The sequence below is a fragment of the Salvelinus namaycush genome, chromosome 13, assembly GCF_016432855.1.
Source record: "Salvelinus namaycush isolate Seneca chromosome 13, SaNama_1.0, whole genome shotgun sequence".
NCBI lineage: Eukaryota > Metazoa > Chordata > Actinopteri > Salmoniformes > Salmonidae > Salvelinus > Salvelinus namaycush.
In genome coordinates this window covers 31,466,024-31,482,340 of record NC_052319.1, presented here as the reverse complement: position 1 = coordinate 31,482,340, position 16,317 = coordinate 31,466,024, and the positions used below count along the sequence as shown (strand labels likewise).

The window sequence follows — 16,317 nt, the reverse complement described above, 5'->3', positions numbered from 1 at the left end:
AATGCCAGCTGCTCATTTAGCCAGGAGTGGTTAACATTTAGGAAAACAGAGAGGAGAAAACAGGGACGGCCTACATTCTGACAGATGAATCACAGCTCTAAATGGAGCCCTGTGTCTATGTGTGTCTATGTGTGTCCATGTGTCTGTGCGTGTCAGGACTAGTTAAGGAGGAAAACTTTGACTGAAACAATAGAAATAAAGGATGGAATATGGAGGAGCCAATAGGGGAGCTGGATTATCCCACCTCACAGCCAATTAAATACTCCTGTTAAACACTCCCCATCGTAACTGATCACTTCGTCATGGTAACTGATAGCTTTACCAAGGTAAATGATCATATCATCACGGTAACTGATAGCTTTGCCAAGGTAAATGATCATATCATCACGGTAACTGATAGCTTTGCCAAGGTAAATGATCATATCATCACGGTAACTGATAGCGTTGCCAAGGTAAATGATCATATCATCACGGTAACTGATAGCTTTGCCAAGGTAAATGATCATATCATCACGGTAACTGATAGCTTTGCCAAGGTAAATGATCATATCATCACGGTAACTGATAGCTTTGCCAAGGTAAATGGTCATATCATCACGGTAACTGATAGCTTTGCCAAGGTAAATGATCATATCATCACGGTAACTGATAGCGTTGCCAAGGTAAATGATCATATCATCACGGTAACTGATAGCGTTGCCAAGGTAAACGATCATATCATCACGGTAACTGATAGCGTTGCCAAGGTAAATGGTCACGTCGTCATGGAGTTGGTAAGGAGCTAGAGAAGAGAGCTACATGGTTTTCTCTATTGTACTGTACAGCACTCAAAATGTGTGTGTGTGTGTCTGTGTGTGCGTGCGTGTCGTTGGTTCCCTTCACTCGCGGTAAACAGAGTAAAGTGCACATCAGGGAAAGTAAACAAGCATTCAGGATGATAAGTCGATTGCCAAATGACTCCTGAATGGTCTGGTGAGTGTTTCTTCAGCTGGAGAGGCTAAGGCCAGAGAGCCAGCCAGACAGTTGAGCAGAACACTGTCTGTGTCCCTGTGCTGCTGTGTGTGTGAGTGATAGTAGTGGTAGAACCCCACACAGCCAGTCTCAGTGACAGTAGTGGTAGAACCCCACACAGCCAGTCTCAGTGATAGTAGTGGTAGAACCCCACACAGCCAGTCTCAGTGATAGTAGTGGTAGAACCCCACACAGCCAGTCTCAGTGATAGTAAAGTGATGGAACCCCACACAGCCAGTCTCAGTGATAGTAAAGTGATGGAACCCCACACAGCCAGTCTCAGTGATAGTAGTGGTAGAACCCCACACAGCCAGTCTCAGTGATAGTAAAGTGATGGAACCCCACACAGCCAGTCTCAGTGATAGTAAAGTGATGGAACCCCACACAGCCAGTCTCAGTGATAGTAAAGTGATGGAACCCCACACAGCCAGTCTCAGTGATAGTAGTGGTAGGACCCCACACAGCCAGTCTCAGTGATAGTAGTGGTAGAAACCCACACAGCCAGTCTCAGTGATAGTAAAGTGATGGAACCCCACACAGCCAGTCTCAGTGATAGTAGTGGTAGAACCCCACACAGCCAGTCTCAGTGATAGTAAAGTGATGGAACCCCACACAGCCAGTCTCAGTGATAGTAATGGTAGAACCCCACACAGCCAGTCTCAGTGATAGTAAAGTGATGGAACCCCACACAGCCAGTCTCAGTGATAGTAGTGGTAGAACCCCACACAGCCAGTCTCAGTGATAGTAAAGTGATGGAACCCCACACAGCCAGTCTCAGTGATAGTAAAGTGATGGAACCCCACACAGCCAGTCTCAGTGATAGTAGTGGTAGAACCCCATACAGCCAGTCTCAGTGATAGTAAAGTGATGGAACCCCACACAGCCAGTCCCAGTGAGAGTAAAGTGATGGAACCCCACACAGCCAGTCTCAGTGATAGTAAAGTGATGGAACCCCACACAGCCAGTCTCAGTGATAGTAAAGTGATGGAACCCCACACAGCCAGTCTCAGTGATAGTAGTGGTAGCACCCCACACAGCCAGTCTCAGTGATAGTAGTGGTAGAACCCCACACAGCCAGTCTCAGTGATAGTAGTGGTAGAACCCCACACAGCCAGTCTCAGTGATAGTAGTGGTAGAACCCCACACAGCCAGTCTCAGTGATAGTAAAGTGATGGAACCCCACACAGCCAGTCTCAGTGATAGTAAAGTGATGGAACCCCACACAGCCAGTCTCAGTGATAGTAAAGTGATGGAACCCCACACAGCCAGTCTCAGTGATAGTAAAGTGATGGAACCCCACACAGCCAGTCTCAGTGATAGTAAAGTGATGGAACCCCACACAGGCAGTCTCAGTGATAGTAAAGTGATGGAACCCCACACAGCCAGTCTCAGTGATAGTAAAGTGATGGAACCCCACCCAGCCAGTCTCAGTGATAGTAAAGTGATGGAACCCCACACAGCCAGTCTCAGTGATAGTAAAGTGATGGAACCCCACACAGCCAGTCTCAGTGATAGTAACGTGATGGAACCCCACACAGCCAGTCTCAGTGATAGTAAAGTGATGGAACCCCACACAGGCAGTCTCAGTGATAGTAAAGTGATGGAACCCCACAGAGCTAGTCTCAGTGATAGTAAAGTGATGGAACCCCACACAGCCAGTCTCAGTGAGATTAAAGTGAGGGAACCCCACACAGCCAGTCTCAGTGATAGTAAAGTGATGGAACCCCACACAGCCAGTCTCAGTGATAGTAAAGTGATGGATCCCCACACAGGCAGTCTCAGTGATAGTAAAGTGATGGAACCCCACACAGCCAGTCTCAGTGATAGTAAAGTGATGGAACCCCACACAGCCAGTCTCAGTGATAGTAAAGTGATGGAACCCCACACAGCCAGTCTCAGTGATAGTAACGTGATGGAACCCCACACAGCCAGTCTCAGTGATAGTAGTGGTAGAACCCCACACAGCCAGTCTCAGTGATAGTAAAGTGATGGAACCCCACACAGCCAGTCTCAGTGATAGTAATGGTAGAACCCCACACAGCCAGTCTCAGTGATAGTAAAGTGATGGAACCCCACACAGCCAGTCTCAGTGATAGTAGTGGTAGAACCCCACACCGCCAGTCTCAGTGATAGTAAAGTGATGGAACCCCACACAGCCAGTCTCAATGATAGTAAAGTGATGGAACCCCACACAGCCAGTCTCAGTGATAGTAGTGGTAGAACCCCATACAGCCAGTCTCAGTGATAGTAAAGTGATGGAACCCCACACAGCCAGTCTCAGTGAGAGTAAAGTGATGGAACCCCACACAGCCAGTCTCAGTGATAGTAAAGTGATGGAACCCCACACAGCCAGTCTCAGTGATAGTAAAGTGATGGATCCCCACACAGGCAGTCTCAGTGATAGTAAAGTGATGGAACCCCACACAGCCAGTCTCAGTGATAGTAAAGTGATGGAACCCCACACAGCCAGTCTCAGTGATAGTAAAGTGATGGAACCCCACACAGCCAGTCTCAGTGATAGTAAAGTGATGGAACCCCACACAGCCAGTCTCAGTGATAGTAGTGGTAGAACCCCACACAGCCAGTCTCAGTGATAGTAGTGGTAAAACCCCACACAGCCAGTCTCAGTGATAGTAAAGTGATGGAACCCCACACAGCCAGTCTCAGTGATAGTAGTGGTAGCACCCCACACAGCCATTCTCAGTGATAGTAGTGGTAGAACCCCACACAGCCAGTCTCAGTGATAGTAGTGGTAGAACCCCACACAGCCAGTCTCAGTGATAGTAGTGGTAAAACCCCACACAGCCAGTCTCAGTGATAGTAAAGTAATGGAACTCCACACAGCCAGTCTCAGTGATAGTAAAGTGATGGAACCCCACACAGCCAGTCTCAGTGAGAGTAAAGTGATGGAACCCCACACAGCCAGTCTCAGTGATAGTAAAGTGATGGAACCCCACACAGCCAGTCTCAGTGATAGTAAAGTGATGGAACCCCACACAGCCAGTCTCAGTGATAGTAAAGTGATGGAACCCCACACAGCCAGTCTCAGTGATAGTAAAGTGATGGAACCCCACACAGGCAGTCTCAGTGATAGTAACGTGATGGAACCCCACACAGACAGTCTCAGTGATAGTAAAGTGATGGAACCCCACACAGGCAGTCTCAGTGATAGTAAAGTGATGGAACCCCACACAGCCAGTCTCAGTGATAGTAGTGGTAGAACCCCACACAGCCAGTCTCAGTGATAGTAGTGGTAAAACCCACACAGCCAGTCTCAGTGATAGTAAAGTGATGGAACTCCACACAGCCAGTCTCAGTGATAGTAAAGTGATGGAACCCCACACAGCCAGTCTCAGTGAGAGTAAAGTGATGGAACCCCACACAGCCAGTCTCAGTGAGAGTAAAGTGATGGAACCCCACACAGCCAGTCTCAGTGATAGTAAAGTGATGGAACCCCACACAGCCAGTCTCAGTGATAGTAAAGTGATGGAACCCCACACAGCCAGTCTCAGTGATAGTAAAGTTATGGAACCCCACACAGCCAGTCTCAGTGATAGTAACGTGATGGAACCCCACACAGCCAGTCTCAGTGATAGTAAAGTGATGGAACCCCACACAGGCAGTCTCAGTGATAGTAAAGTGATGGAACCCCACACAGCCAGTCTCAGTGATAGTAGTGGTAGAACCCCACCCAGCCAGTCTCAGTGATAGTAGTGGTAGAACCCCACACAGCCAGTCTCAGTGATAGTAAAGTGATGGAACCCCACACAGCCAGTCTCAGTGATAGTAAAGTGATGGAACCCCACACAGCCAGTCTCAGTGATAGTAAAGTGATGGAACCCCACACAGCCAGTCTCAATGAGAGTAAAGTGATGGAACCCCACACAGCCAGTCTCAGTGATAGTAAAGTGATGGAACCCCACACAGCCAGTCTCAGTGATAGTAAAGTGATGGAACCCCACACAGCCAGCCTCAGTGATAGTAAAGTGATGGATCCCCACACAGCCAGTCTCAGTGATAGTAAAGTGATTGAACCCCACACAGCCAGTCTCAGTGATAGTAAAGTGATGGAACCCCACACAGCCAGTCTCAGTGATAGTAAAGTGATGGAACTCCACACAGCCAGTCTCAGTGATAGTAAAGTGATGGAACCCCACACAGGCAGTCTCAGTGAGAGTAAAGTGATGGAACCCCACACAGCCAGTCTCAGTGATAGTAAAGTGATGGAACCCCACACAGCCAGTCTCAGTGATAGTAAAGTGATGGAACCCCACACAGCCAGTCTCAGTGATAGTAAAGTGATGGATCCCCACACAGCCAGTCTCAGTGATAGTAAAGTGATGGATCCCCACACAGGCAGTCTCAGTGATAGTGAAGTGATGGAACCCCACACAGCCAGTCTCAGTGATAGTAAAGTGATGGAACCCCACACAGCCAGTCTCAGTGATAGTAAAGTGATGGAACCCCACACAGCCAGTCTCAGTGATAGTAACGTGATGGAACCCCACACAGCCAGTCTCAGTGATAGTAAAGTGATGGAACCCCACACAGCCAGTCTCAGTGATAGTAGTGGTAGAACCCCACACAGCCAGTCTCAGTGATAGTAGTGGTAAAACCCCACACAGCCAGTCTCAGTGATAGTAAAGTGATGGAACTCCACACAGCCAGTCTCAGTGATAGTAAAGTGATGGAACCCCACACAGCCAGTCTCAGTGATAGTAGTGGTAGCACCCCACACAGCCAGTCTCAGTGATAGTAGTGGTAGAACCCCACACAGCCAGTCTCAGTGATAGTAGTGGTAGAACCCCACACAGCCAGTCTCAGTGATAGTAGTGGTAAAACCCCACACAGCCAGTCTCAGTGATAGTAAAGTAATGGAACTCCACACAGCCAGTCTCAGTGATAGTAAAGTGATGGAACCCCACACAGCCAGTCTCAGTGAGAGTAAAGTGATGGAACCCCACACAGCCAGTCTCAGTGATAGTAAAGTGATGGAACCCCACACAGCCAGTCTCAGTGATAGTAAAGTGATGGAACCCCACACAGCCAGTCTCAGTGATAGTAAAGTGATGGAACCCCACACAGCCAGTCTCAGTGAGAGTAAAGTGATGGAACCCCACACAGCCAGTCTCAGTGATAGTAAAGTGATGGAACCCCACACAGGCAGTCTCAGTGATAGTAAAGTGATGGAACCCCACACAGCCAGTCTCAGTGATAGTAAAGTGATGGAACGCCACACAGCCAGTCTCAGTGATAGTAAAGTGATGGAACCCCACACAGCCAGTCTCAGTGATAGTAAGGTGATGGAGCCCCACACAGCCAGTCTCAGTGATAGTAAAGTGATGGAACCTACTACTGGTTTCACAGGCAGCATGAAAGAAACACCCCAGGTCTACTTACACTGCTATACCACAGTACTCTGTGCTCCACGGTGAAAGGGTGTGTGTGTGTGTGTGTGTGTGTGTGTGTGTGTGTGTGTGTGTGTGTGTGTGTGTGTGTGTGTGTGTGTGTGTGTGTGTGTGTGTGTGTGTGTGTGTGTGTGTGTGAAAACAGAGAGCATCCCAGGGCATGCACACACTATAATGAGGCAGTGCACAAACACAAACACTCATCAGCTCAGAGTGACAGCAAGGTGTGTGAGGAGACTGCAAGTCTGAATGACTTCAGTCTCCTCACAGAGAAAATACATAAACAGCCTGGGAAGCCAACACAAGCGCTGACATTAACTTCCTCAACACACAAACTCTGCCTCAACATTATCAGTGTGTTGTTCAGTGTGTGTGTAAAGGCCTATTACTGCAACAGTGTGTGAGGCCACTGGGGGTATAGTTAGTGAATTGTTGATGAGGGAAAGAGTTCAAGAACATAGCTCTCTGTCTTCCATCTCTTTTGTTCTCTCTCAGTCCCCACCCATTTTCTTTGTCTCTCTAATCACTCTCTCTAGTGGGGGATGTTAACGATCCATCGTTACTCCATTCTGCTCCATTAGGAGGTTTCGCCCTAGCCCAGTACTACGCTACACACACACAGTCTGTAAACCAGAGAGTGAGAGCAATTAGAGCAGAGAGAGAGCGAGAGAGAGCGAGAGAGAGTTTCTAATGCCCATAGATCCTAGGCACCACAGACCTAATGGGCTGAACAAACACTGCTCATACAGGACACACTCCTCAGACCGAACACGGCTCAGCCAGAACACAGCAGGGCAGGGAGGCAGTTGCAGCATATGTTCACCGCTAAACATTACCTGACCTCAGGCCTACTGCAGTCATTCTCTGTGTTTCCACCTGTTTTGTGTGTTAATTGACGCCCAGAAGGTTAGACGTGTGTTTGGTTGGCCACATGGCTCCAGGTGTGTGTGTGTGTCCCACCTGGCTGTAACACGCTGATCCCCAGCAGGTTGGACGTCCTGTTGGCCACTTTGTTCCAGGTGTTGTCGTAGTTCCTCCTCCACAGGAGGGCAGAGCACTGATACGTCCCCGCCTCCTTGCGCCCAGCGCGCGTCACAGACAACCTGAAGTTGGTGTTGGAATGGGAACGGTCCACGGTGGTGCGGGTGCCCAGGCCCAGCAGCTGCTCGCCCCACTGCAGCGTGCCCTCGCGGGTAAACGTCACCAGGTCTCGGAACTCGCCTGCTGTGCCAACCTCCCCAGATGAGCCCGAGCTGGCGGGCATGAAGCGCCAGGTGACAGAGGCAGGCACACGAGGGTTATGGCGGGGCTTCACCAGGCACTGGAGGTCAAACGAGTCGCCAAAGGTCACGCTGGGCGTCCGCGACGACGCCGACACCACAAAGGAGGATTCTGGAAAAACAGGAAGAAATGCATTACTGTTGGGGAGTAAGGGTAAATTCCAAACTGACCCCTAGCTCCTATTTTTTTATTTAACTAGTCAGTTAAGAACAAATTCTTATTTACAAAGACTGCCTATCCCGTCAAAACCCGGATGACACTGGGCCAATTGTGCGCCACCCTATGGGACTCCCAATCACAGCCAGATGTGATGCAGCCTGGATTCAAACCAGGTACTGCAGTGATGCCTCTTGCACTGATATGCAGGGTCTTAGACCACTGTGCCACTCGGGAGTCCCTATCCTATTCCCTAACTCCTATTCCTTAACTCCTATTCCCTAGGCACTTTACTATTTATTTAAAAAAACATTTTTTTTGTCATTTAGCAGACATTAAATCAGCAATTGGGTTAAGTGCCTTACTCAAGGGCACATTGACAGTTAATTCACCTAGTTGGTTCTGGGATTTGAACAAGCAACCTTTCGGTTACTGGCCCAATGCGCTTAACCGCTAGGCTACCTGCCGCCCACTTGATGTAGATGTGAAAGGTTTGGAGAGGTAAGCAGTGTGGCAGGCCAGGCAGCATAACAGAGGCCATGGTGGTGACAGACTGTGATGGATCAACCCTCTACTTTAATACACAGACAAAGGGGGAGTGAAGGAGTAGGGATTGCAAGACTGAGTTGCATTCAGGGATAGTTGAGTAACTTGCCTTTGATCAACAAGTTAGCCGTTAGAATCCATTCACTGTCCTCTGAAACACAACATTATGGAGAGGTTGTATAAATGTGTGTTTGTAGAAGATGTACTGCATTTATAGGGTTAATGCTAACACACAGGTCCCCCCTCTCTCACGGTGGGCACAGGTAGGTGGGTGGGTGGATGGGGGAAGGATTCACCTGCTGAGATTAACACTGACAACACTTACCCAGGGTGCACAGGGGCATAGTTCCAGAGCCTGTGATGACGGAGCATAGATCGATTTCTCATGACCCCCCAGGGCGGCCACAGACAGCCATTTGCCCAGCAAAGGGAGTGTGTGTGTACGTGTGTAAGAGCAGAGCTGAAAACCATTGGTGATGCATCACAAGGAAAGGCTCCAGGGAGAGATTTTCTCTAAGAGCTGATGTTCCATCTGCTTGCTTCTCTAGCCAATCCAAACTTTCCTCATTAAGATAACAACAGTCACCCTGGTTCAGATAATAGGGTCAACATACACCTACACCACACCACTTAGAGAGAAGAGAAAGAGGTGGGAGAGGTTACCCGGTACTTCACTCCACCATCAGATATCCTTCATTCCAAATGTCGACAAAGGAAAATACGCTAGACAAGGTCGGATCTTTTTGTGTCTGTAAAATTAATTATGCAAGAAATGTCAGTGGAAATGCTTATGTACAAATATTAATATAATAACCATCATGTCGAAGTAAACTTGGAGTCACACGATGACATGTTGTGTGGTCCTCCCACTACGACTCGCAGTTTACTAGGCTACAGATGAAACCAGCTCCCTGTCAACACTCAGAGCACACTATCACTAATCCCCACAGGGCAGACAGCCACAGTGGAAAAAGACGCATTGTGATAAAGAGGAGTGGAAGGCCAGAGGGAGGAACATCTTGAGGACACATGTACACGCTAGGGATGGGTAGGATTATTTGAATATTCGAAGATCCGAACAGATATTAGTATTGGATTACTTGGGAGAGTATTTATTTTTGAGAAGAGTGCAGCCCATAAAAAAGACATACAGGTAGCCTACACACGTTTCACACATGTAGCTTGTTGTTATTGTCGGTCAAATAAAGCGGCACCACAGTCAGAGGCTCCATGTCTAGCAAGTGAAGTGGGAGATTTCTGGAATAAAAATTACAGAATTAAGTTAGTTAAATGCGAAGGAGTAGGCTACAATGATCAACCAACAGGTAGGCTGTTGTTTCATATGAATGGAGTTGATTTAGACGTAGAGTGCAGCAGAATAGCGTCAATTAGCCTTGCTACTTTAGATAGCTAGCTGGCTAGCTTAGCTGGCTATATGTTTTACTTAACCTTTATTTAACTAGGCAAGTCAGTTAGGAACAAATTCTTATTTACAATGACGGCCTACCAAAAGGCCTCCTGCGGGGACGGGGGCTGGGATTAGAAATAAAAATATATTAAATAAAAATATAGGACAAAACACATCTACTGTAGCTTCTTTACAACAATGCAGTCAAGAAGGGCACTACCTGATGGTATGATAGATTGTAACGGCAGCCTTCCTCCTCTTCGTCTGAAGAGGAGGTGTAGCAGGGATCGGACCAAGACGCAGCGTAGTCCGTGTTCAACATCTTTAATTAAACGAATAAACAGACGAAAACGTGAACACTTACAAAACTACAAAATAACAAATGTGGCAAACCGATACAGTCCTAGCTGGAGCATAGAAAACACAGAGACAGGAAACAACCACCCACAAAATCCCAACACAAAACAAGCCACCTATATATGATTCTCAATCAGGGACAACGATTGACAGCTGCCTCTGATTGAGAACCATATTAGGCCGAACACAAAAACAGACAAACTAGACACACAACATAGAATGCCCACCCAGCTCACGTCCTGACCAACAGTAAAACAAGCAAAACACATAAGCACTATGGTCAGGACGTGACAGTACCCCCCTCCTGAGGTGCGGACTCCGAACGCACCCCTAAAACTCAAGGGGAGGGTCTGGGTGGGCATCTGTCCGCGGTGGCGGCTCCGGCACAGGACGAGGCCACCACTCCACCATTGTCTTTGTCCCCCTCCTTAGCGTCCTTTGAGTGGCAACCCTCGCCCCCGACCTTGGCCTAGGAATCCTCACCAAGGTCCCCACTAAATTGAGGAGACAGCTCAGGACAGAGAGGTAGCTCAGGACAGAGAGGTAGCTCAGGACAGAGAGGTAGCTCAGGACAGAGAGGTAGCTCAGGACAGAGAGGTAGCTCCGGACAGAGGGGCAGCTCTGGACTGAAGGGCAGCTCCGGACAGAGAGGCAGCTCTGGACTGAAGGGCAGCTCCGGACTGAGAGGCAGCTCCGGGCTGAGGGGCAGCTCATGACTGGAGGGCAGCTCATGACTGGAGGGCAGCTCATGACTGGAGCTGGGCAGACGAGCAGTGCAGGTGGCGTTGGGCAGACGGCCGACTCTGACCTGCTGAGGCGCACAGTAGGCCTGGTGCGTGGTGCCGGAACTGGTGGTACCGGATTGGAGACCCGCACCTCAAGGCTAGTGCGGGGAGCAGGACCAGGGCACAATGGACTCTCGAGGCGCACTATAGGCCTGGTCCGTGGTGCCGGCACTGGTGGTACCGGGCTGAGGGCACGCACCTCAGGGCGAGTGCGGGGAGAAGGAACAGTGCGTACAGGGCTCTGGAGACGAACAGGAGGCTTGGTGCATGGTGCCGGAACTGGAGGTACTGGGCTGGAGACACGCACCACAGGGAGAGTGCGTGGAGGAGGAACAGGGCTCTGGAGACGCACTGGAAGCCTGGTGCGTGGTGTAGGCACTGGTGGTACTGGGCTGGGGCGGGAAGGTGGCGCCGGATATACCGGACCGTGCAGGCGTACTGGCTCCCTTGAGCACCGAGCCTGCCCAACCTTACCTGGTTGAATGCTCCCCGTAGCCCGACCAGTGCGGGGAGGTGGAATAACCCGCACTGGGCTGTGTTGGCGAACCGGGGACACCATGCGTAAGGCTGGTGCCATGTATGCCGGCCCGAGGAGACGCACTGGAGACCAGACGCGTTGAGCCGGCTTCATGGCACCTGGCTCAATGCTCACTCTAGCCCGGCCGATACGTGGAGCTGGAATGTACTGCACCGGGCTAAGCACACGTACAGGAGACACCGTGCGCTCAACACGGTGTCTGCCCGTACTCCCGCTCTCCACAGTAAGCATGGGAAGTTGGCGCAGGTCTCCTACCTGCCTTCGCCACACTACCCTTTAGCCCCCTCCCAATAATTTTTTGGGATTTCTTCTCGGGCTTCCAGCCACGCTTCCGTGCTGCCTCCTCATACCACCGCTCCTGGGCTTTAGCTGCCTCCATCTCTTCACAAGAGCGGCGATATTCTCCAATGTGAGCCCAGTGTCCCTTACCCTCCAGAATTTCTCCCCCTAAAACTCAAGGGGAGATTCTCCCCATCTCCCCTTGAGTTTTAGGGGTGCCATGTCCAGGAGTCCTGTGTAGTGGGCCGCTGCTGCTGCTGCTGCCCGTACTCACGCTGCTTGGTCCGAGTTTGGTGGGTGGTTCTGTAACGGCAGTCTAGCTCTTCCTCCTCCTCGGACGAGGAGAGGCGAGAAGGATCGGAGGACCAATGTGCAGCGTGGTAAGTTTCCATGATTTAATATACACGAAGACAAGACACTATACAAAATAACAAACGAACTAACCGTCACAGTCCCGTGTGGCACAAACACTGACACAGGAAACAACCACCCACAAAATCCCAACACAAAACAAGCCACCTATATATGATTCTCAATCAGGGACAACGATTGACAGCTGCCTCTGATTGAGAACCATATTAGGCCGAACACAGAAACAGACAAACTAGACACACAACATAGAATGCCCACCCAGCTCACGTCCTGACCAACACTAAAACAAGCAAAACACATAAGCACTATGGTCAGGACGTGACATAGATAACCTATGGCAGCAACAAGTCTGTCTAACAAGCGAGTCAGTTTGGCTACTTTCTCCCTCCCCATCTCCCTCTCTGCCACACACATCTCACCCATCACCCCGACTCTCTCGAGCAAGGGGCCAGGGTTCCAGTCTAGAAGCACGGTTTCGACTGCTCCTACAGTTTTGCTTCGGTACTGCGGTTTAACTGACACCCGGCCCAGAAAAAATTATTTCCATAGACGGCCACATAGAGAAGTCAGATTAGAACATTCCTAATAAGACACTTTAGTCATCACTTTTGTGGACAGAACATCATTGAATTATTCAAATTATTGTCAATGAGGTTTCCCCCCACTATTTTTCCCATCACTCACACTTAACATTTCATATCCAATGTCAGCCATATTTTTGGATGACGTCGTTGCTGCTCACTCGAGCGCAAATGCGCATGTGATGTTGGTCTGTATAAACCGGAAGCAATCCGGATATAGACGGTCGATGAATCGGCATATGCGACTGTGAGTAGATAACCTTAAAAACAATGGTCAGACATCTTGGACGCAGTTTCCAGTTCTTATTATACCTCAGTGCTCGAGCTGCGAAAGCAAGTCTCCATTGAAGTTTTAAAAAATATACATTTTTCTGTAAAACATGTATTTCGACTATCCAGATATCATGATATTATTAGAATACTGAAATCATTTCAAATGCCCATCCCTAGTACACACAAACAGGCACGAGCGAACACACACACACACACACACACACACACACACACACACACACACACACACACACACACACACACACACACACACACACACACACACACACACACACACACACACACACACACACACACACACACACAGACACACAAATGAAAATGAAAATAAACGTGTCGGAACGATAACAAACCCCAAGATCTACATAGTCTACATAATTCATCAGTTGCTAAAACACAACAAATGACCAGTTAAAAAGCTGACATCTTGTCTCTCCCTCTACGGCACCACAAAGTTCTGCTGCAGGGACTAATCCCTTCGCTGTGTGTGTGCTGAGCCCTTGGCTCCCCAGTGCCTCAGTCAGTGCTTCACTCCAGTGCTCTCAGTCAGCCTGTACCAGGGATGTTCAGCCTAACTCAGCACTGACAGAGAAAAGCCTGCCCACTGCTAAACACATTTACAACTGCATTTACATTCTAATCATTTTGGCTAATCTGTGTGTACGCAAGTAGTGGAATGTGTGTCTCAAGTCAAGATTGTGTGTGTGGTGTCCATTGAGCATAATATCATAAAAAAGGAAAACTACATTTGAAGTCAGCATGGTGTGTGTGTGTATGTTTGTGTGTGTGTGTGTGCATGTGTTGTAGTGGCACATACCCCTTGGGGGGATATTCATACCTACATGAATAAAGCATGCTTTGTTTTCCAGACCCTAATGAGCTAGTCATCACAATCTCTTATGGCATAAACTGTTCTCTGTGTGTTCCTGACATCCCCCTGCACACGCTTACCAATTGTCTACACACTGATGGCCTGACGTGTGTGTGTACTCGTTCCAGGGAAAAGCTAAAGAATTGTCTTCACAGCTATGCTCTTGTGTGTATGAGGGTATGTTCGCCTGTTGCAAAAGCTTACAACTTGTCATGACAAAATGACCTTGATGTGTGTGTGTATACTGTACTCTGTGTGAGGGTCCCTTGCATAATGTTGTGACAGTGATGGTGTGTGTGGGTATATGTGTTTGTATCTTCCTGAGTCACGACGCCATGCTACACACTCACCCACGGTCTTAACAGTGATGGCCTTAGTAGCTGACTTCTCCCCTATCTTCTGCCAACTCTGCTCGGACTCTGTCCCGGCCTCCACCCACTCTGTGGCCGTGCACCGGAACAGCCCTTCGTCCCCAGGCAGGGCGTTGTAGAGGGACAGGGTATAAATGTCCTCCTGTACCCTCTCCACACGGATCTCCCCGTAGCTGGAGCGCTCACGGTACCCAGGGCCTGGTCGGACGGTCCCGTCGCGATCTACGGAGGCCAGGTTCTGGGGAGGGGTGGAGCCCTGCTTCTCACTCCACTGCCAGGCCACCGAGAGAGGACCCGTGGTGGAGTGGATGGAGCAGGTCAGCTGGACCACGTCCCCCTCCTGGACCTCCGATGAGTTACTGGACAAAGACACTGTGACGTTACTCTCTGGTGGAGGGAGGGAGGAGTGGGGGGAGGGAGGCAGGAGTGTGGAAGAATAGGGAGAGGGAGTGAGGAGGAATAGGGAGAGGGAGGGAGGAGAGTGGAGGAATAGGGAGAGGGAGGGAGGAGGAATAGGGAGAGGGAGGGAGGAGAGTGGAGGAATAGGGAGAGGGAGGGAGGAGGAATAGGGAGAGGGAGGGAGGAGAGTGGAGGAATAGTGAGTGAGAATGAGAGAGGGAGGGGGAGAGTGGAGGAATAGGGAGTGAGAGTGAGAGTGAAGGAATAGGGAGTGAGAGAGGGAGGGGGAGCGTGGAGGAATAGGGAGAGGGAGTGAGAGAGAAAAAATAAACAAATCAGTCAAAATTGATCCAAACCTCAGAAATAAATGCTGAATAAAAAAATGAAATAATAGACCCAGGCTTCTTATTTTGAAAAATTCATAGAAACCACGGGCACAGTGATGCTGAAATACTGGTGGTTAACCCAATAAATTACTGGGAGCTTGCTGGTGGTTTACCCAATAAATTACTGGGAGCTTGCTGGTGGTTTACCCAAATAAATTACTGGGAGCTTGCTGGTGGTTTACCCAATAAATTACTGGGAGCTTGCTGGTGGTTTACCCAAATAAATTACTGGGAGCTTGCTGGTGGTTTACCCAATAAACTACTGGGAGCTTGCTGGTGGTTTACCCAATAAATTACTGGGAACTTGCTGGTGGTTTACCCAATAAATTACTGGGAGCTTGCTGGTGGTTTACCCAAATAAATTACTGGGAGCTTGCTGGTGGTTTACCCAATAAATTACTGGGAGCTTGCTGGTGGTTTACCCAATAAATTACTGGGAGCTTGCTGGTGGTTAACCCAAGAAATTACTGGAAACTTGCTGGTGGTTTACCTAATAAATTACTGGGAACTCTCTGGTCGTTAACCCAATAAATTACTGGGAGCTTGCTGGTGGTTTAGCAAATAAATTACTGGGAGCTTGCTGGTGGTTTACCCAATTAATTACTGGGAGCTTGCTGGTGGTTTACCCAATAAATTACTGGGAGCTTGCTGGTGGTTTACCCAAATAAATTACTGGGAGCTTGCTGGTGGTTTACCCAATAAACTACTGGGAGCTTGCTGGTGGTTTACCCAATAAATTACTGGGAACTTGCTGGTGGTTTACCCAATAAATTACTGGGAGCTTGCTGGTGGTTTACCCAAATAAATTACTGGGAGCTTGCTGGTGGTTTACCCAATAAATTACTGGGAGCTTGCTGGTGGTTTACCCAATAAATTACTGGGAGCTTGCTGGTGGTTAACCCAAGAAATTACTGGAAACTTGCTGGTGGTTTACCTAATAAATTACTGGGAACTCTCTGGTCGTTAACCCAATAAATTACTGGGAGCTTGCTGGTGGTTTAGCAAATAAATTACTGGGAGCTTGTACACTCTGATCTGTTTCACCTGTCTTTGTGATTGTCTCCACCCCCGTCCAGGTGTTGCCCATCTTCCCCATTATCCCCTGTGTATTTATTCCTGTGTTCTCTGTTTGTCTGTTGCCAGTTCGTCTTGTTTGTTCGAGTCAACCAGCGTTTTGTGTCTCAGCTCCTGCTTTTTCCAGTCTCTCTTCTCTCACCCTACTGGTTTTGACCCCTGCCTGTCCGGACTCTGAGCCCGCCTGTCCTGACTCCGAG

The 16,317-nt window shown here is 49.0% G+C and overlaps 1 protein-coding gene across 1 annotated transcript in view; it reads right to left on the bottom strand.

Moving 5' to 3' along the window:
- Nucleotides 1–16,317, bottom strand: part of LOC120058088 (immunoglobulin superfamily member 3-like) — a 168,361-nt gene that overhangs the window by 27,373 nt on the left and 124,671 nt on the right. The window contains exons 6-7 of the mRNA XM_039006565.1: nucleotides 14,238–14,645; nucleotides 7,380–7,811 (exon numbers count right to left, since the gene is read on the bottom strand). Coding sequence (XP_038862493.1) covers nucleotides 7,380–7,811; nucleotides 14,238–14,645 — 840 coding nt within the window. The remainder of the gene's footprint in view (nucleotides 1–7,379; nucleotides 7,812–14,237; nucleotides 14,646–16,317) is intronic.